The sequence below is a fragment of the Tyto alba genome, unplaced genomic scaffold (genome assembly GCF_018691265.1).
Source record: "Tyto alba isolate M040663 unplaced genomic scaffold, T.alba_DEE_v4.0 Super-Scaffold_10, whole genome shotgun sequence".
In the NCBI taxonomy this organism is placed as follows: domain Eukaryota; kingdom Metazoa; phylum Chordata; class Aves; order Strigiformes; family Tytonidae; genus Tyto; species Tyto alba.
Genome location: NW_024881262.1, coordinates 5,178,297 through 5,199,133, shown reverse-complemented (window position 1 = coordinate 5,199,133; position 20,837 = coordinate 5,178,297). Strand labels below are relative to the sequence as shown.

The following is a 20,837-nucleotide window of genomic DNA, read 5'->3' as shown; positions in this document are numbered from 1 at the left end:
ATGCTTAACTTAAATCTCACCAACAGAAGCCCCAAATCACTCCCTTCGGGATTCTGCATAGAAAACCATATACCAGATTGCTAAATACTTTACTAGTTCTAGGCTTCAGTTCCAAGCCTTCAGTAATGCTATCTTGAAAGCTAGGATAAAGTTTACACCATGTTACTTTAAAACCTGGAACATACAGCATCTACTTATCTTGGGACAGGAAGCACAATTCTCACAGCTTATGTCTCCTTAACTGTTACAGAAAGGCCATCTGAAAACACAATGTGGTTGCATTCCAACACTAATAGCACTTTTAAAAGCTTCAAGCATTATCTGTAAAAAATACATCACAAGCTAACTAAATACTACAATCAAGTGTTAAATACGGACCGTTAAAACTCAAGTTTTCAAAAAACATTTTAGAACAAACACTGGATGTGCAAGAGCATTTACACAGGTGCTAAAAGGGTGGCAGATCCACGCACATCAGCAATCCCTGTTGTGCAGGTCTCACGTTCTGTCTATGCTGCCTTTGTAAATGTGTCAGTTAACGGGGACTCCCAGTAAGTTTAGTGGTCAGTTCTGCAAATTCTACCCTCCAGGCAGCTGTATTTTGCCATCCTTGCTCGGGTCCATTTCAAACCTCTATTGAGCATTTGAGCTATATAGCACATACCAAAAGAAAACAATGACTTTGCAGCCTTTATTAAAACATGATGATTTGGAGTTCCTTATCTTAAACCCAAATGAATTTTTATGTTTAATGACAGACAAAACGATGCCCACTTAGCCTCATCGTGTATTTCAATCACAGTTTTTTTTTTTTTAATTACAGCACTTAAGCCTGCCCCTGTGACCTGTAATATTCACGACAATACTCTGTATTTTCATCCTGAATGCTCTGTTTTGCATAGTGTGGTGGTGCTTATGGTACTCCAAGGTATATTTCTGGTCAGAACACTTAACACCTCAGAAGATTTGTCTCCATCTGATGAGTTTATAGACCCTAATTCAGACAGCATAACCATTGCTAACATTTACTATCAGGTATAATAGTAGGCTTGCTTGTAAATGTGTTCAGTATCTGGAGTACTAAAAAAACCCAACAATATTTTGTTAAATTGACAGGAATACAAGAAGTGCCACTGCAGATAAGACCAGTACATCCAATTAGTCTAGCACACTGCCAGCTATAGTATTATTGTTGCTTCAGAACAAGATATAAGGAGTCTTACAGATGAAAGGCTTCTAAGCACGACTTAGAGAAGAAAAATATCCTCTCACTCAGCATGTGCCTTATACCCTAAACCATGTTTCTAATCCATTGAATATATAAAATGCCTCTATTCAATGTAGTATAGCTGTGTTTGATTTCACTGAAGCAAAATTTTTTTTTTTAATTCTACCTCAAGGAAGGTACCATGAGGTACCTTCAATTCTACCATGACCTCAAGGAAGCAAAGATCTCTGTGGTTAACTTTTCCGTAAGAGAAGTACTTTCTATTTGGTTTCAATTTGTTGCCTTTCACTTCATCGGATACCTTTGTCCTTGGATGGTGAAAATAGCAATTCCACTTCCCAATTTACTTTCTCTAGACATTTCTCTTTACATTGCCACCATCACATCCATCTCATTCATCTCCCCTGAAGTGAATTAATCTATTTTCAAATGGAAGCATAATGTTGTCACTGCGTGTTCAGGCACTCTTCCCTTTGTTCTATTTTGTGATTGTCAAATCACTGACTGCAATACTTCATATCATACACGTCTTGTCATTAATATACATCTCCCTTTATGGCTTTCACTGTGGGTAAGGCGGAGCTTACCTGTGTATCTACTATCACGTCATTTTTCTCTAGTAGCTTCTCTGAACCTGAATCTTCATAAGAACCAACACGATTTGATTGTTAGCACCTCAGAACTAAATCCCATGGAGATTTGGTATCAAACTTTTAGCTTTCTGCAGGACCCTAGCCTAGATACCCATTAATGTGTGGGAGTAATCTGAAGCTTATTTCTAATGTACATAACTCCGTTAGAATCACACTTCATTTGTCATTACACTCCATATGCTTGCAAACTCCTACTCATAGCTGCCAACTGGTTGCTCTGCAAGTCTCATTTTAAAAAAGCATGCAGGTTTATTGGCTTTTCTAGCTTAGGTTGGCCCAGAAAAATTATAGCCACCTCAGTCAAGATTTCAAAGAGCTATTTACCAGACTGATGCTCTTCTAACTACTTTATACTGTGAAAGTACATCATTAATATCCCTTCACTGCTCACCGAAATGAAGGACACCTTGAGGATAAAAGCAGTTGCCATTTAAGGCATTATACAATAGTAACAAAGATTATAATAATTTGAAAGAGATGGGGAATTTTAGTATTGAAATTCGTTCAAGGGTAAGTGTTAAATGGTGTCAAAATACTCAAGCAGCAAGTTTACACACTGCGTAAATTATAAAATCCCAAACACCAGAGGTTGTTTCAAGATTTTGAAACACCTGATGGAATCAGAGCTACAAGCAAAACCTGTTAAAGTCTCTGCTGAAAGTCAGAGTACACGCAACCAGACAGCCAAATAGAAATGTCTTCTTACTCACCTGTGTTAATTGACAAAGAACTTAATTTCTGCAAGAGAAGCATTTAAAATGTGTGTCTGGATTAATACTTTCTGTTTGGTTGTTCACAATCCAGCCATTCAGGAAGGTAAAGCTGACTCATCTATTTCCATTTTGCAGATTGAGTGCAAAAAATTCCAAATATTGAAAAATAAGTCTGTAATCCTGCAATCTGATTTATATCCACTAAACCCACATAGAATTTCACTGAACTCAACAATCTGTGCCTGGATCTGATTACAGGATTAGGGCCGTTGTTGAAATTGCAGGCGGCTTTCCTTGACAATAATCCAAAAGCAAGAGAACAGGAGAGGGGGAGGAGAGTATTTTTAAGCACAAGAGAATTTCTCAAAAATCTCCTTAGATTTCTTTTATGATTTATATCTTCCTAAATTAAAACTGTCCAGACAAACATTTTGCTCAAATATCTCCATTTGGGGTTTCATGAAGTGATAAATTTTCTAGGAGGCTGACACTGAGATGCATGTAAATACCTGGCTTCAACTTCCCTCTTACCTGACATACTATTCAGGTATTTGTATAAGCAAGCTTTTAACATTTTTCTTCAGGTTTTTCCACCCCCCCCCCCATCCTCCCCATTTTACACTGCAAAAATAAGAGAAAGGAAACTTATTTGTATTTTGATTACTTAAAATTTCATCTCCATAGCATCAACAGCAGAGTTTTCATTAAAAACATTACTTAAAAAACACGTTCTTATTCTTAATTTACGAATGACTTTTTCATCACCTGATGGCACATGCCATTAAGTGAAAAGCAAGAATGTTACAGTAAAACTAATGAATTCTCTCTATACACTGCTCTACGTTACTTAATAAAAAAAAGTTAATCTTTAAATGGCAGAGGAGTTAATTCAGTCATGCAAAAACATGGTATTTTGATTTTGTACCATACAATTGTCAAAAATATAGAACTTTAAGCAAATCATTATTCACATGGATTAAAACACAAGCATGTTCCAGTCTTTCTGCTAACCTCTCAACTACAGAATCAGTCCCCGACACATGGGTGAATTTTATGTGAAATTAAATAAAAGCCAAGCACTGCCTTTGTGGTTCAATCTCCCCTGTATATTTTCCATTCTCCTTAGTACTCTTCCTCAAGTAAATGTTTTTCTATATATAGACCAGAATTTATTGGAAAGCTTATTTTTCTTTGGTGTGGTAGAGAAATTGGAGGTGTTTTTCTTCAGAAAAATGGTATTTCTTTAAAGAAGTATTTTTCATTTATTCTAATTCTTTTCACATTAGCTAAATCTAGCTTTTCCCACAATTTCACTGGAAAAATGAAAGCAGCAAAGCAGTGGAATAAGCTATGTGATACACTATAAAAAGTATTTCAAACTTAGCAAAAGTGAAACAGATATGAAAAATCGGAAACACTTCTGTTGTACATTTTAGAGGAAGGTTCCCTTTCCTTGCTACTATTTTGAATAAGCCACACAGGTGTGATTTCTTCCAGAGACAGACAATTAAGAACAGGTATTCCCTATCAGTTAAGGATCTATATGGCTGCTTAGGCAGTAACCCATAGAGCAACAAAACCCATACAGAGAGCAGTATATAAGCACAAATTACGAGAACAATGACAGCAATCTCACACTGGCACATGCTTCTAGATGGAGAACAAGCAGGTCTGTCAAAATTCAGGTCTAGACGGCTTGCGTGGCTACTTCTGTTACACAAAAATTAAATTCTCAGGCAAAGATGACTCACCACCTTTTGTGCCACTTTTTAGGAGGTATTAAAAGCATAAATATGTAATTTCCACCTGAATTTCTAAGTGCATTCAATATTTCAACTTTTGAAAATAAGGTGTTGACAACACATTTAAATAGGCAAGCAGCTGTATGTGACTAAATTGCTTTTATCTCGCGACTTGCTTCCCTATGCTGCTTCTATACAGCAGGTATCTGGGGAGACAACTCTAATTGTACAACAGCTTAATGCTCTTAATGCTGTGAACAAATAGCCTCTGGAGATAAAAGATGACAACCCTTTTGTTGTGCGAATCCCATTTGCCATCAAGACACTGAAGCCATATATTGCTCTAATGTGGATCTGCCTTTTGCATAGAATTAAACTTTCTCCACATTTCTAACGAGATCCAATTCTGAATTACTCGGAGTGAACTTTCCCAGGTCAAAAATCCCCCACCCCACCCACACACCCTGATGGATTTCTCCCCTGCCCCAACTGCTCCTACAGTGAGCATATTCTTCTGTTATGCAAAATCACAAAGGATCAAAAATTTGCTAGCAGGTTTGGGGTATTTCCCCATAAAACCACTCCAAAAAGTTCCTTGGCTATCTTTAGGTGATTTTAGTACCTCCTCATAGACCCTGAGATACAACACAAGAACCTCTTACCAGACATGGCAGTGAGGTCAGCACTGCTGCTGAACAGCTCTGTAATTCCCAGACCTCTCCAGACATCTTTCAGATCAATTGCCTGTTCTACTGTGAACCTGGAATAAGTAATAGAAAATTACAAACAGCCCAGATGTAAGCAGTACACACTGTTATGAGAACGTTGAGATTTCTAGGTAATGACAATTGAAACACCAAAGTAAATAAAGCAAAGTAAGAGATGCGGCGCTAGCAGTACAGTACAGTGACATCTTCTACAAAAATACTTACAAACAAATTACTCTCACAGCTGGATTTTACTTTTCTAATGCAGAAGCAATCAAAAATATGCTAATAGTATGTACAGTCCCCAACCATAAAACCTCAGTGCAAAATTATGCAGTAATGTAAATGCTTACTTTTTATACAAAAGGTTTACTGTAAAAACCAAATTTAATTGTACACATACTAGAATAGAATATCAAATAAGGCAAAGGACAGCACAAACTTCATTGACAGCTGTTGGCAAAGAGGGAGTAAGAAAGTAAGAAAGAAACATTTTTGTTTAGACAGTATGAGCAAAGCCCAGCAGTTATGAGCATGAATATAAAGCACTTCTGACTCAGATTCTAATTACTGTGGTGGCAAAGTTTTAATTGGGTCTCGATTGTGAGTAAAGAACAGGGAAAACAAATAGCTGTTAGCACAAAGGCACATGTGAGTATAACCTGGCAGGATTTCAGGGTTAGCTTGCAAAGCCATGGTCTAGGCTGTGTTACTGTGCTGGAAGGAGAAATTGAGATTTATCCCAAGGGCAAGATTTTGGACAAAAGCTTGTTCTATTTACAAAAGACTGCTTTTGAAACATTATAGAAGTTATGCCTGGTGTTGGTAACACGAAAAAAGACTCAAGTCCTTTATGTATGGCCAAAACCAGACTGGACAGCTGGAGAAACAAAGAAATAATAAGAATGGCAGACCCAACCAGAAAATACCACAAGCCTACAGACAAACACAAGAGACTAATTATAAATGTTTGTTATGGGTGAGTTATGGGTTCTTTGTAGAATGACTAAACAAATTATTACTGATTTAAATTATGTTGACAGGCACTCATTATAACTATACAACACAAAATATACAGTCCACAGCGTGTTGTTACAGTTTCTCTACCAAGCCATGCAGTCAGAAACAACTCTGCAATTAAACTGCAGTCCTTAGTGACGGGTCTTACATGTGCTAGAACTAAATAAAATAATAGGTGATTCTGTGCAATTTCCTTTTTCAGGATTAACTTTCCTCAACTACCTGGAAGAAGGTGATCTTCTCAGGAGAAAATACATCCCAGAACTCTGAGCAGAGAACAGCTGATGAAGAGCTGAGTACTCCAGCACCTATGAGCCTTGGCAGCTTATAAAAGAATAATGTGGACATCAAAAGACAACTGGATAAGGGTCAAGTGGATCTTCCTCACTTACAACATTTACACAGAACGAGAAAAATCCAATACACAATCTACATTCATAATGAACTTAGAAATGCTATTAGAAGCCAAAAATCTATGATGGAATAGATGTTAGTCATTACCCAGAATAAAAATTTATGCAAGTTAAAATATGATCTGGAGATAGTTCAGGATTGGCAGTCACTGGTGGCATCTCAAGTGTTCATGTACCCTGTCCAGATGAATTCCAGGATACCCCTGGAATAAAACCAGAACTGATTTTTGTGATTTTATTGTTTTGGCAGTTCTCAAAAGATTCAGAAGAGACCAACAAAGATTTATGTAGTGGAGAAAGCTTCTCATGGTGTTCTGGCATATACTGCATCACTCACTGTGGCAGCATTCGTTTAAAAAAAAAAAAAAAAAAAAAGAAGATGTGATTATCTTAATGAATGAGACGTAAGTACACATATGAGATGACCTGAAAATAGCCAAGAAGATTTTGGAAAAATGAAATGTGTCCTGTTAGCTCTTCTCCTCTTAGAAAGCTGTGGACACTCACACTGGTCAAACACTACAGAGGCAGGGAGCTCGCAAGACCTTACACACAATTTTAGCTTTAAGCTAAGATACAAATCTATAAATTGCTCATTCATTCAAATTTCCCTAGCGTCTAGGCTCCAAAACTACAGACCAGCTTTACCCTCACTACACACTTGTAAAGTATGCACAGATCCATTTTAGAGACTTCAGTAAAAACCCGAAGAAAGATGAATTGAGACTTGATTCCTAATGCTAGAGTTAACGAGGGTTAAACAGTACAGAGGTCCTGTCTGTGCACATTGAATAAATCCAGAGTGAATAAATCCAGAAATACTTCTTTCTATATTAAAACTATAACATTTTGAAAAACATATCCAACTGCACCTACCTTACAAACATCCAGAAAAAGCAAATGTATGTTAAAATGCATTTTATTAAAATTTTGGAGTGCTGTATTTTCCCTTTTTGGCTTTCATTTCACCCCAGTTAGTATTAAATGTATCAAGCTTTCAAGACAATTTAGCTATTAAATAGCAGTGTCAAACTAGTAAGGAATATCAGGACAGGAGCGTAGTAAGAAAAATCTGCATGAAAGGCAGAATTTTAGGTCACAAATAAGAAAAATAACAACAAAAAAACATTATTTCCGAACTGCAGAGAATCACTATAATAAATAAATGGAAATCCGGTGGGTCTGAGTCTCTGGGCCACTAAACAGAAAACACACTTATCCGCTAAGCCATGAAAGAAAGCAGGACAAAAGATGTTTTTGCATACTAATTGAGAAAGAGGCTTGGGAGATGTTTTTGAAAAGAAAAAAAACAAACAACCTGTAAAACCTCAGCTGAATATGAATGTAAAAAAAAGATTCACACAAGTCAATTGGTTATGTTGCTAAAGAACACATGAAGGACAGCTGCAGTCACTTAACCACTGGATAGAGGCTATACCCCTCACTAAAACCTCTGGAAAGGCAAATACTGAACTGGTGGATGAGTGAAGGTCTCTAACAGTATCTATAGAAGTGAATTCCTGCTTTTTATGACAAATAAAGTAGACCAAAAATATCCCATCAGCTCTATAAATACCAAACTATCCCTTTACAAAAATAAAACTAATTGCTTCCCTCTACCCTTTTAGTTTTGTCATATGGTAAAAACCCACTCTAAATCACTATTCAAAATAGTCTCTCCCCTCCTCTCTCACATGCTCTGAAGAGCAGTGAAAGTTACAGATCAGCTATTAATGATATTTCAGATATTTTAGCTGACATCTGAACTAGCCTCTTTTGAAGATTAATAGGGCTGCTTTACACTTTGAAATGTAATTTCAGGCTATGCAATCAGATGTAAACATTCAGTATGAGTTATCCTCCAGTCATATTTGGATTTCTTTGCATTCCTTTTAGACAGTGATGTAGGTATTCAAAATCAAAGCTGACAACCTAGAACACAGAAAAGACATTCAATCTCACTTCCCAAGCCAGGCACTTGCTGTACCTCCAGACTTTGAAAATGCCGAGCTGCATGATACTAACCCTGACACATGGTCATTTGCAGTGTTTGTTGCATATACTGAGCCAGATGGTCGTATTTTTTTTTTTCCCCACAATCTTTGAGGTGCTTCTGAAGCTAAATATACAATGAAAAAAATCAATTTCAATACTTCAGTATCAGAAGTCATGGAATAGTTGCAACTGGGAGCATTAAAAACCACAAAAGTAAGTCTGGGAAACAGACATTGAAGAAAAAAAATGAAGTATTTTCAACATAGGACCAGAACAGAAAGACTGGTCTGTTGGGTCAAGAGGAGAGCTTCTGTACTTCAGCAGTTCTAGAAGGTCCACCAACACATGTTCATGATAAGGGATAGTGACTCCCTATCAGCTGTTAGCCAAAGTTGAGGAGAAGTGAGGATGCGAGTTAGCCCTATATTTATTTTTACAATGTTCATTTGTAAAGTCTCTCTACTTCCTACATGTAAAATGCAGTCCAAATAGCTGAACAAAAATACCTCCCTTGATTTCCACTGTCTTTGGATCTCTCCCACATGAAGAGCAGAATGAGAGGCTTAGGAAGTAGAATTAGATTGAGAAACTAACAAGCAGTTCTCTGGAGAGTTTAGCAGAGAATGATGATATTTTCATGAAATTTAAAACTTACACAATCATTAGATTAAAATGATGCATTTATGTCATCGACAGTCTCCTTAGTCGTGTATCTGAACCTCTAGGTTTTGTATAGATCATTAACATACCACATTAGGCCATCTGTCTTCTATTTTACGGAATTTCAAGACCGAAAAAACCCCATGGCTTCACCTTTTATCATGCTGTGTAACCCTTCTGAAATGCTGAATTTTTTTGTGAAGTCTTTAGGTGCTGAGGATCCACAGACTCAAGGAGGATTAGGGTACACTTTCTAGATCACTTCTGTTGTATAAGTAGAGCCTGGTGTGATTCATCCCAAAAGCTATAATTTCAAAAATTACTAAGAGTTCTGAATGAGCAAAAGCAAGAAATACCAGGCTTTCAGATTGGTTCTAATATATTAAATTCTGCAGAACAAAAAGCAAACAAAGGAATGGCTCCATTGCTTGAAATAACAATATTCTTGCTTGGAGGACAGGCCCTCAGGGTCTGAATCACTATTTTAACCTAGCAAGCAGCCTACAGTACAAAGCTGCCAGGTGATATCAATTCCAGCGTTTCGGTTGGAATTTCAGCTAGGTTGTCCTGAGGTGCCAGAACTGGCCTGCACGATTTAATAGCCTGAAAACAAACAAGCAAGCAACAAAAAACCCCCCACTAACAGCAAAACCAAAAAAAGCCCGTACAGCTGCTCTGACCAGGTGAAGTGAACAGATTACGGTTCTTTCTCTGGCAAGGTCCTTCTACCCAGGGCTAAAAATGGGGCTGCTGAAGTTGTCTAAGCATATGTATGTCAGTGGGACAGTTTTATGCCTCTTCTGTGACTGTATCTCAAAAACAAACATCACTTGCCTGTTCCTCATGAAAAAGGGATTCATGAGAGCATGTTAAAAGAGACAGAATGTCTGGGTTTGGTTTTTTTGTTTGTTTGTGTTTTTTTTGTTGTTGTTGTTTGTTTGGGTTTGGTTTATTTTTTTGGTGAGAAAACAACCTTTAGCTAAAAAACCCTTATTGTTTCAGTACCATCTAAAGCTTTTTAAAGATATTTTAAATGCATAAAAAAAGCAAGAAGGTCATTATAGGGAGCCGAGCATACTGGAACAATCCTTAAGAGGAGATCTGCAGACTGTAGCACTGTTATTAGGTACTAGTTCCTCCTATGCTCTTCAAATAATTTATGTTAGAGAAACAGCTTTGTAAATTAGATTCATGGTCTGTTTCACTCCTATGCAAAAAGTGGATTAAAATGTTGATCACTTTAGTCTGGGTTAAGCTGGAAACAATGATTTGAAAATGAAAATGAGAAAGTATAATTTAACGATTCTGTACAAATCTCTCCTTTGCTATTAAGAGGAATAATACACAATTTCATTTGCAGAGAGATAATGCAGACAGAAATTGGAAAGTTGTGATTAACTCTGCTTTGGCTAGTCATTCAGGTCCTATTACAAATGTATAAGTGTCCTGGTTTCGGCTGGAATAAAGTTAATTTTCTTCCTAGTAGCTGGTATAGTGCTGCGATTTGGATTTAGGATGAGAATAATGTTGATAAGACACTGATGTTTTAGTATAAACACTGCGTAACAACAACTTAGTCACGGATTTTTCAGCTCCTCACACTGCCCTGCCAGTGGAGGCTGGGGGTGCACAAGGAGCTGGGGGAGACACAGCCTGGATACCATAGGATGTCATGCCCAGTATATAAACTGGGGGGTTAGCTGGGAAGCACCACAGCTTGGGGGTTGGCTGGGCATCGGTCAGCTGATGTTGAGCAACTGTATCGTGCATCACTTGTTTTGTATATTCTATTATTTTTAATATTTTCCCTTCCTTTCTGTCCTCTTAAACTGTCTTTATCTCAATTCACGAGTTTTACCTTTTTTCCCTCTGATTCTCTCTCCCTCATCCCACCAAGGGGGGTGGGGAGAGTGAGTGAGCAGCTGCATGGTGCTTAATTGCCAGCTGGGGTTAAACTACAACAGTAAGTTTTAAAAATGTTCACTTTATAATTAGATAGCATCTTCCAGGATATAAAAATTTAATTTTATTCCACTGCTGCTTTCAATTTCTCAGAGGACAGAGCCTGCAGGCCACATTTCATAACATGTCTTTCTGAGTCAGAGCATAAAATATTTATGAAGTGTTTATTTAGAGCATTGATAAAATCCTGTAGATCACCTCTGAATCCCTAATGGCAAGCCAACACCTTGGGAGCATGCAATTAATCTTTGGAATTTTTGTAAGAAACTGCAGTATTACTATATGGAATTTCAAGCTCATGATAGTTCTCTTTTATAATCTGAAAATATTGAAGGTAATCTGCACCTGGTTGTACCTGTTTTGCCTTTGTATAGCCTTAATTCACAAATGTTTACCAACTTCTTTGAGGTTCTTATCTAAGAGCAACAGGCATGACAACTAGCCTGAGGACAAAATAAATAAGGACATTTCATGACCACACAAAACCTAAGCCTCAAACTCATGTCTGAGAACCTGGGTACAGACAGAGAGTCCTGGAGTCTGTGCTGTTGGATAAAAGCATACAAAAGCCAATACTACCTCTATGAAAAAAATTCAAGTGATAAACATAATTAATATGTTTTCAATGACACTTGTGTATTTAACTACCTAAGCTTCTTAAATGTGAAAGCTAGTTTTCACAGATTCCCTATATAATCAGTGGAGAGAGAGAGACTTCAGTTGTAGATGTCACCCTCTGCATCTTTGAGAGAAGATGTCCAACTTCAGCACCTGATGTACAGACTGCAAAATGCTCCAGTTCTAAATGGAAAGCTTAAGGGATGGACAAATAGTCATATTTTACTTCTCATTAACATCTAGGTAAGGTTTGCCCAAGCCTGGAGGAGAAATAGCCTAGAGGAAACACCCCACCCCTGCATCTTAGTGGACTGTTAATACTAAAGCTCATGAGACACGAAGATCCAAGAGAAAAACGAAACAAAAATCACAGGAATAGCGTACAGCAGGTTCAGTTTTGTTTAAAACCTGCAATGCAGCTCTTTGCTGCTCTCCCTGCTTCTTCAAAGGAAATGCTACTTAAAAAAGAAAGAAACTCTTTACTATGGGACAGAGAGAAATAGCCCCAAAATGCTGCTGTTTCCTCACCACTCCAAATGTAACAGCTTTAAGGAGAAGTAAAATTCCATCTCCAGTTGGAATCAGGACATGTTGACAGCACCAGTCCATCTCAACCTAATTTATCTTGGCTAGCCTTGTTTTATTGTGCTCAGCTGCAGTTAGCTGCTTGAAAGTGGTCTTTGCTCTGGGAAGGAAGCTGATAAACTGCAGGGATTCCTGCCCTTCTCTTTTCATGTGAAATATAACAAACTCAAATCTCCAAGGCACCTGAAAACAAAGAATTATTCTAATGATTAAAAGGATTCACTGTAGTTTATTTTTTCTGCAGCTATATACCCATTGCACAGTGCCACAAAAGCAGAATAAGCAACTGATCCACATCAAACTTGTGCCATATTGTTATATAAACACTTCAATGAAATCAGTATGAACCACTTGAAGGACATCATGATCCAACTATACATTATTAGTGACATTCAGTGGTAAACAACTCTGTTACTAAGTGTAGGACAAGCATGAAAAGTATTTGAAGGTAGATGAAACAGAATTCTAGGAAAGATAAGCTAAGTGGTATATGTGAACAAATATGCCACTGAGCACATACAACTTAGGTCTACAAATGAATTGACAGAAGTTTCATCCCTTCTGGTAGTAACATCTTGTTATTCTATTGCTCCTCTAAGGAAAAGGAAACCAGCACCTATTACAACTACAAAAAAAGACAAAAGACACAAATTGACTGGAATTACCTCTCAACACTCAACCATTTGTATCTACACAGACACAAAACATTAGAACTTTAAAAATCAGCAGCACATAGAAATCTAACGAGGACCTAAATGAAACATTTTAGCCTTTGTAAATTCAGACTTGCAATATTTCTATGGCTCCTGTCTAAACGGAACTTATCCATAATGAGTTCTGCAATACTCTGAGCATCATTCAGAGTGGATATATTCCTGATGAGGTAATTTTCCTTTCTAGAGCTTACATATGAAAGGGATGCAAATGCAGTGTTCATCTGTTGCTCAACCAGTCATCATTCTGCACTGCACACCCCCCCGGGCCTTTTTGTCAAAGCAACCTTCCTGTAGGTGCTACATAACTGCAGATTTGCTCAAGATGTTCAAGTTTTACCTACTCTGCTATTCCGGTCAATTTGAATGCAGTCTTTCCCCTTCTACTGACATGGGAGCATATTCTCACCTTGGTAAATACACTTCCACTTTTTGCTTCTTTACAGAATTAGCCCATTCATTAATCAATGAGGCTTTGACCAGTGGTTCCAACGTGACCAGTGGAACTTCCTGTCTGGAAAGAACGATCATCATACTGATCTCATCTCCCTCATATGGTATTTCCAGAACTTGATAGATACCGCCCGCTTCATTGGAGCCATCGCTGAACTCTCCTACAAAAGAAAAACAACAACAACAAAAGCTATTACAAGTTTTTTATTTTGTCTTCACTGGAGATAGGGGAAAAATACCAAGACAAATACTAGGCAGTATTTACTAGATACTGGAACTTAAAATGACCCTCTTTATTCTATTCTGTATAAAATTGATGTCAGTTCCTTTATCACAGGATTTGAGGCTTACAACTGCTTTCTTAAGGAAAACAGGCTTACACAATCACACTGTTTGTAGATAATCAAACTTCCAAACCCATTACCTAACTCCCGCTGTTTAGAGAGAGAAAAGTCTAAAAGTTGTTAAGCCTTTCATGGAAATGGACAGAGGGTTTTTATTCAGGAAATGTAATTTTCCAATGCTGAGTCTGAGTGAAATACTGCCAATGCTAGACACTACAGAACCCACTTGTAGTTTGAGCTCAAGATAAAAAAACCCAATAAGTTCTGCTGTTCAATGAACCCCTATTTTACCTTTCTAAGGATATTACAACAGTAATGAGCAAACATTATTAATTTAAATTTTTAGCACAGGATAAGAAAAATATTTTAGTGAGAAGCAGGACTAGCTCAAGAATTGTAAAGAGGTTTGATATAATGGATAAACATTCTGAAATCCACAATGTGGCACCAAACACGTACCTAAACAAGTAATTAAGAAGGAGATCTTTATAAGTTTTGCTATCTAGTTATAATACACAAGCACACACACTACAATAAGACATCAAAATCAGAGTCCTTTCATTTAACAAACACCACATTTAAGACTCTAGGTGAAAGAACAAACCATACAAATGAGTATTACAACAACAAACTTGTTAAGGGAAGACTTACTAGCTTTAAATTGCTAAAGGTTCAACTCACCATAGTAAAACTCTCCCTGCTGGTACATCATTGGAATCTGCACTTCACTTTCATCATCTTTAGTAAAAGAAAAAGTTCTCGTATTTTCAGGTCTGAACTGTGATTTCCAGTTGCCTTTGAAGTAGATTGCGTTGATGAGAGCCAAATGAGTCAGAGCACCAAAATCTCTTGAAGACACAAAATCTTTGATCATATCTAAGAAGAAAACTATCTGTCAGTCTGCATGTCAAATTGAGCATTAAATCAAACTTAAGACAGCTTGAAAAATGCACGAAAATAAAAAGCTGTGCTAACATATAATTTCCAATTCAGATGTTTCATTAAATCTCAAATTAAACTGCCAGTGTTTTGTAAACCTAAATCACAGTGTAGGTGCGTAAACCCTTCCATCAAGTACATGTTAGTCAACTGTTTCTTGTTCACTACTTAAATATAGCCCCCAATGAAAATAAGTGGAAAAGGGATCACGCATGGAATGTTTACACTGGTGCTATAACACAGTTCAGCACTATCGTCTTAAATTCAGAACTTTTACAAACTTTGGCTCCAATCCAAAGCAGCACTTAAATGGGTGCTTAATTTAAAGTGTGTAAGTATGCCCATTGGAACTTCACCCCTGGCCAATTTTGAAGGAAGCATTCAGTTTCACTAATGCCCAACTGTCTTCAAAGTAAGGACTACTCATAACAAAACTGCATAAATTCACAGCATTTGTTCCACTGACATTAGCTCTTGAAAAGCAAAAGAGAAAAAACATCTAGCAGCTGCTCTATTCATGGGAGGTATGTCAGCTGAGTGTGGCAGCTGCTTTGCTACTACTCCTAAATAAGTCATTTACATCAGAATACAGTCTGTTACCTGCTTTAGCTCATCTTAAATGGGTTGTTTTCAGCAAAATAATTTTGAGTTTGTTAAATTTGGTGCACTGACTAGATTTGTCACTATTTCTGAAGAATTACAACCTACTTTGGATAGCTTTCTTGCTCACTTCTATTTTTAACTGACATCGCAATGCAAGGTGTTAAAATAAACACATTCCTCAGTCTAATTATTACTTCTTAATCCATGGTTTAAAATACAAATTAATTCTGCTTTCTGGAGCATATGACACTGACTAACTGGTGTGAAATTTGTGTATCATAGCACGGTATTTCTTCTGGGTTGCTGTTTGTACTTCATTTTATCTAGAACATTCTTAGAACTGAGATGTGACCAATATTGCCATACTCACTCTCCGTGGCTGGAAAAAAAAAAAGGAAAAATTCAGAAGGAATACACTTCTAGTTTTTCTGTTTCTATTTGGTACATCATATTCTCTTATATTTTTCAGCCACATCTTGTTAATACACTAATGTAAAGATAAGAATTTTTTTGGCCAGAGAAACCTTTGACAGTTGTTTTCTGCTCCCAGCCTCCCATCACGCTTAACATGCTGGAATTGGAAACCTGTCTGTCTTGTACCCCTCTCCTAATGAGAAAACGAGCCTCCTCCGTCGGAGCTGGCAGGCAGGAGAGAATGAGATCTAGTGGTCAGAGAGGAGACTGAGGGACTGTTACTATCGCAACCTAATGCTAAGAGACCCACAGCTGTCTTTGCTAGCTCCGCACAGCTCCTGCCAGGGCAACTGCTACCAGCTTGGTCAGCATGTGGCAGGTGTTAAGCAGGAGAACTTGCTGTTCTTCCTAAAAGACAGAGAATTTTACTTTTCCTTCAGACAGACAGCACGTTTCTCTGAAAACACTCTGCAACCTGCTGCATCACTGACATTCCCGCTTTTTCTGAAGCTTGAGATAAAGGGCAGAATTTATTATGAATATAATAGCTGCCATTTTCCCTTAGAAAAAGACAGATTGTTTCCAAAATGGAATAAAAGCATTATATGAGGTGTTTTTCCACTTTGGTGCCACACAACTCCGTAAAGCATTATGGATTGTTAAATGCTCAGACTACACCGTGATGTGTTAATTATTTACAGGGGACTCCAATCCCTTCAAATTTGCAGTGGCACTACTGATGTTCGAGCCAGACCCCTGTTGAATTATTCTTAAAATATCAACCTCCAGAGCGTGCCGGATGAACTAGAATGAGATTATGCTCCGATTCCTACAACAGGGGACTAACTTCACTCCCGTACCTTGAGACTCTGCATGTATTCAGAAAATGTCACATCTTTGGGATTCCACAAGCAAAGCAAGCACTATATATCATGCAGCTCTGAATATGCATATTTACAATGGTAATTTTGTGCTTACTTCCCTACTGCAGATTTTTGTTTTGAAACTCTCTCGACAGTCTTCCTGAAATCAACTACCCTCTTAACATGCTTTCTAGTTTCCTCACACTGGAAAAGATTACATTACAGGGTCTGATTTTGTGGTTTAAAATTATCTTTTGTATTCCTTGGTATTGTATTTCTCAGTATCTTGTAACTATGAGTTCCTCAGAGAACTAGTGATACTCCACACATCCAAAGTATAGGCCAATAACCCCTCTGTAGACAACTTTTCTGCAGTTTCCAATAGTAGGTTGTTTTTTTTTTTTTTTTTTTTGCCATTTAATACCGAAAATCACTATTAAAATACCTACTGTCAAAACATTCTCCTTCAATTATTGTTAAAGATAAGTAAAACAGGTAAAAAATATAATCAGGCAGATACTACTATGCGATATCCAATGCCTAGTATTACTTAAGGCAGATTATTCCTGCACAGGGAAAATTTCACAAAGAGCTGATACTAGAATTCTTTTTTATAGGAGGAGATACTTTAATATCAAATGGAACAGATAAAAGCCAAGGCAACAATTCAACAACACCATATAACTTTGGTAACACAAACACTTACTGCAGGAAGAATATGAAAGAATCATGTGGACTTACTATTTGTATGATTCTCCACCCACTTATTGATGTGGGTAGCTACAGCTGCACTTTGGCTGAAATCTATATTCTCTACCTCAGCTTTAAAGTACTTTTTCACCAACTGCAGAAATTTGTCACTGATATGAAATCCATTTTGCACATAGAGAGAGTTAGCAATATTCAGAACATAATGACTTTCTTCAGTAGTTGCCATATCAGAAAGGTCCTTCAGGAAAGTAAACTCTTCACCTGAGGAAAGAAAACTGGCTTCAGTGTTTCAGAAAATAAAGTTAGTCCTTGTTTTTTCTGCTGGAAATTCACGAAGACATTTTACGCAAAAAAAACCCAACCAACCAAAGAAAACCACAACAACAAAAACAAACACACAAAAAAACCAACCAAACAAACAAAAAAATCTTTCTTTTTAATAAACTTGTTTCTAAACCTATACACCTTCAGATCTGAAAGAACAATCTACAAGGCCAAATATCTTATTTAGAACTTATTATTTTGACTACCTACAATTAGAATAACTAATGAGACATTTGGAACTCATCACAGACAAAACTATCAGCAGTCATCCTTTCAACACCAAAAGAGTATTTAAAAAAAAAAAAAAAATTTCTTATAAGTCACACTTGTATGTCTTGCCAACACAAATCCTTAACAGAATTTTCATTACATGCTAAAAGCCCATTGTTTAAGGAAAAATTAACTTCACGTTTTGAAGCTAAGGACTTCCATGGACTTCTCTCTGCAAAAGAGGTCTAGAATTTCCCCAGGATCCTGCATGGGGTGGAGTACAGAAGAATTTTCTTGGGTAACAAGGAATCCCAAGTAAGATTACAGTAGTCTGCTTTAAAATAGGAAGCTTGTAGTGTTGCATCATCTACCTGAAGCTGAAATTCCTGATTTAAAACAACAAAAACCAACCAACAAAAACCAACCAACAAAAACCAACCAACAAAAACCAACCAACAAAAACCAACCAACAAAAACCAACCAACAAAAACCAACCAACAAAAACCAACCAACAAAAACCAACCAACAAAAACCAACCAACAAAAACCAACCAACAAAAACCAACCAACAAAAACCAACCAACAAAAACCAACCAACAAAAACCAACCAACAAAAACCAACCAACAAAAACCAACCAACAAAAACCAACCAACAAAAACCAACCAACAAAAACCAACCAACAAAAACCAACCAACAAAAACCAACCAACAAAAACCAACCAACCAACCAAACCCACAAAACCAAAAAAAAAACAAAAACCCAAAAAAACTCACAAAAAAACGAGCAACCTTAAAAATTGAATGCAATGATATATTCCTTGCAGAAATCATTGCATCACTTTCACCGAATACCAGTCATTGTAAGAATAGTCAATGGCCCCGCTCAAATCAACTGCTTAACTTCTTCAATTATAGCTAAGAGATAATTTATCAATGTTTTAGAGGCAAAGTGTAGAACTAAACATGTGCTGTAGGCTCCACAGAAGCATCATCTGTGCAGCGGTACTGTTAAACACATCTTGAACACTGTATTTAGGAATTCCTCCCCAAGATCCTTTCACTGAAGATTTAAGTACGTTGTATGAGTAAGAAAATTCCTTCAGGTGTCAAACGAATTACTTCGATATCAAAGTTCATAGAAATTGCCTCTTCAAAGTAATTTTTTGCCATTTACTCATCCCCTCCATTTGCAGTCATATTACAGTTGCCTGCACTAACAGAGCGTGCTTGCACTCCACAGCACAGCACTACACCCAGATGCGTGACTTCGCTCATCCCATACTACAGAGGGGACGGTGCAGTGGTGGTGTTCTCCGCTAAAGAAATTAATCCTATTCTCAGAAAGGATGATGGGAACACATGGTGTATCATGCCAAAACAGCCAAGATGCTTATATTTCCTAGATTAGCTTGTGCATCTGTATGTGATAGATACTGTGCAATGCAGACAGAACATGAACAACATAGAATTAGGGTGAAGAACCTAAAAGTTCTACCTAGAAGAAGCAAACAAGTTGTGTCAAAGTAAGAGACATTTCCAGTTAAAATACTAAGGTTTTCATACTTTCTTATAGGAAATACTGTGAAAACGACTGCTTTCCTTTTCAGGTTTTATTATAAACCCTAAAAGGAATGTTCCTAAAAATCTTTTTATGACTAGAAGCAAGCAAAGGCAAGCTTATTTTGCAGACTGAAACCAAGATCTACAGTTAACTGCAACTGCTTAAGATTCAGGTGCCTGAGCCAGGGCTGTATGTTAGCATCTCTCAGATTATGCAGAATCCACTGAAGCATGCTTCAGCATGCTCAGGCCATCAAACAGGGTGCCAAGAGGTGTACTGATTAATAACCCACAGACATGACCGGGCCACTTCCATCGTTGTTCAGGCACTGCCATCTGTTTCTTTAAGACAAAAAGCCCCATAGTAAAACATGATTAAAAGGCCTTACCATTTTTTAAGCTGTCAAAACCCAAGGAATGTCGAATTTCTTTCAAAGTGGTTCCATGGGCTCCAAGCTCTACCATTCCCATAGCTATCGCAATGCTCAGAGGAGAGAAAAGAATATTCTCATCTTCTCTTGCAGCTCGCAGCTGATTGTAAACATTCACAGAGAGCTCAGCAATGGTTTCATCAGGAAAATTTGTCTTGAAGGCTTTGCTTTGCAAAGCAAGCAAAGACAACAGTCCAAGGAAATACATGTCTTGAGATTTTAAGATCTGCAAGATAAATTTTAGAGAAAATAAGTTAACCTTGTTTAAGTAATACAAGATTCAACTTGAGAGAAAAAAGCATAGTAAACTTTTTAGTCCTAAATCTGTGTGAGAAAAAAATAGTCAGAGTTCAATGCACAATTCAGTTATTTGCAGGAGATGATAATACTTACACTGTTCTAGCTGAAGTAATGATCTATTTGCAAAAAAAAATGACCCGTTTCATTATGTAACTATGTGTGTGAAATTTCAGCCATAGATTAACACAACAGAGCTTCTACAGAAAATATCTCAAACACATAGCAACACCTTGCCTACTTGTACCTTTCAGTTTTGCTATTGTTGTTGTTAAGCAATGCTGACCTGGAATCGGTATGTATTTCTGCACTTTTTCACCAAGGAGACATACAAATCCGCGTTTCTTTCATGTGACCTTCCAGTAAGATGCAACTTATTCATCTAAGTCATTCTAAGCCCCAAACTGGTAAAACTATTTCAAGCACCGTAAGAGAGCTTGCTGACATTGGTGACAAATGAAATGTACCATGATGTCCCTCATTGCAAAGCACATGGCAAGCAGCCAAAAACACTTTGAAAGAAAAATAAATCATGCCTTAGTTACCAAATGAAATCCTTTTTGTTAGCAAATATTGGTGAAATGTTGAGTAGTTATGCTAGCGAAGAGACAACATCTGCTCACAGATCTTTAGAGGATAAAGTTACTGTACACACCAGTGAGAAAAGATCCAACAGGGGA

General features: G+C 37.2%; 1 protein-coding gene across 1 annotated transcript in view; it reads right to left on the bottom strand.

Annotated features, from left to right (window-relative positions):
• Positions 1–20,837, bottom strand: part of SERPINI1 (serpin family I member 1) — a 52,486-nt gene that overhangs the window by 4,667 nt on the left and 26,982 nt on the right. Inside the window, exons 2-6 of the mRNA XM_032986507.2 lie at positions 19,819–20,086; positions 17,367–17,597; positions 14,488–14,682; positions 13,419–13,623; positions 4,999–5,096 (exon numbers count right to left, since the gene is read on the bottom strand). Coding sequence (XP_032842398.1) covers positions 4,999–5,096; positions 13,419–13,623; positions 14,488–14,682; positions 17,367–17,597; positions 19,819–20,068 — 979 coding nt within the window. The 5' untranslated portion in view covers positions 20,069–20,086. The remainder of the gene's footprint in view (positions 1–4,998; positions 5,097–13,418; positions 13,624–14,487; positions 14,683–17,366; positions 17,598–19,818; positions 20,087–20,837) is intronic.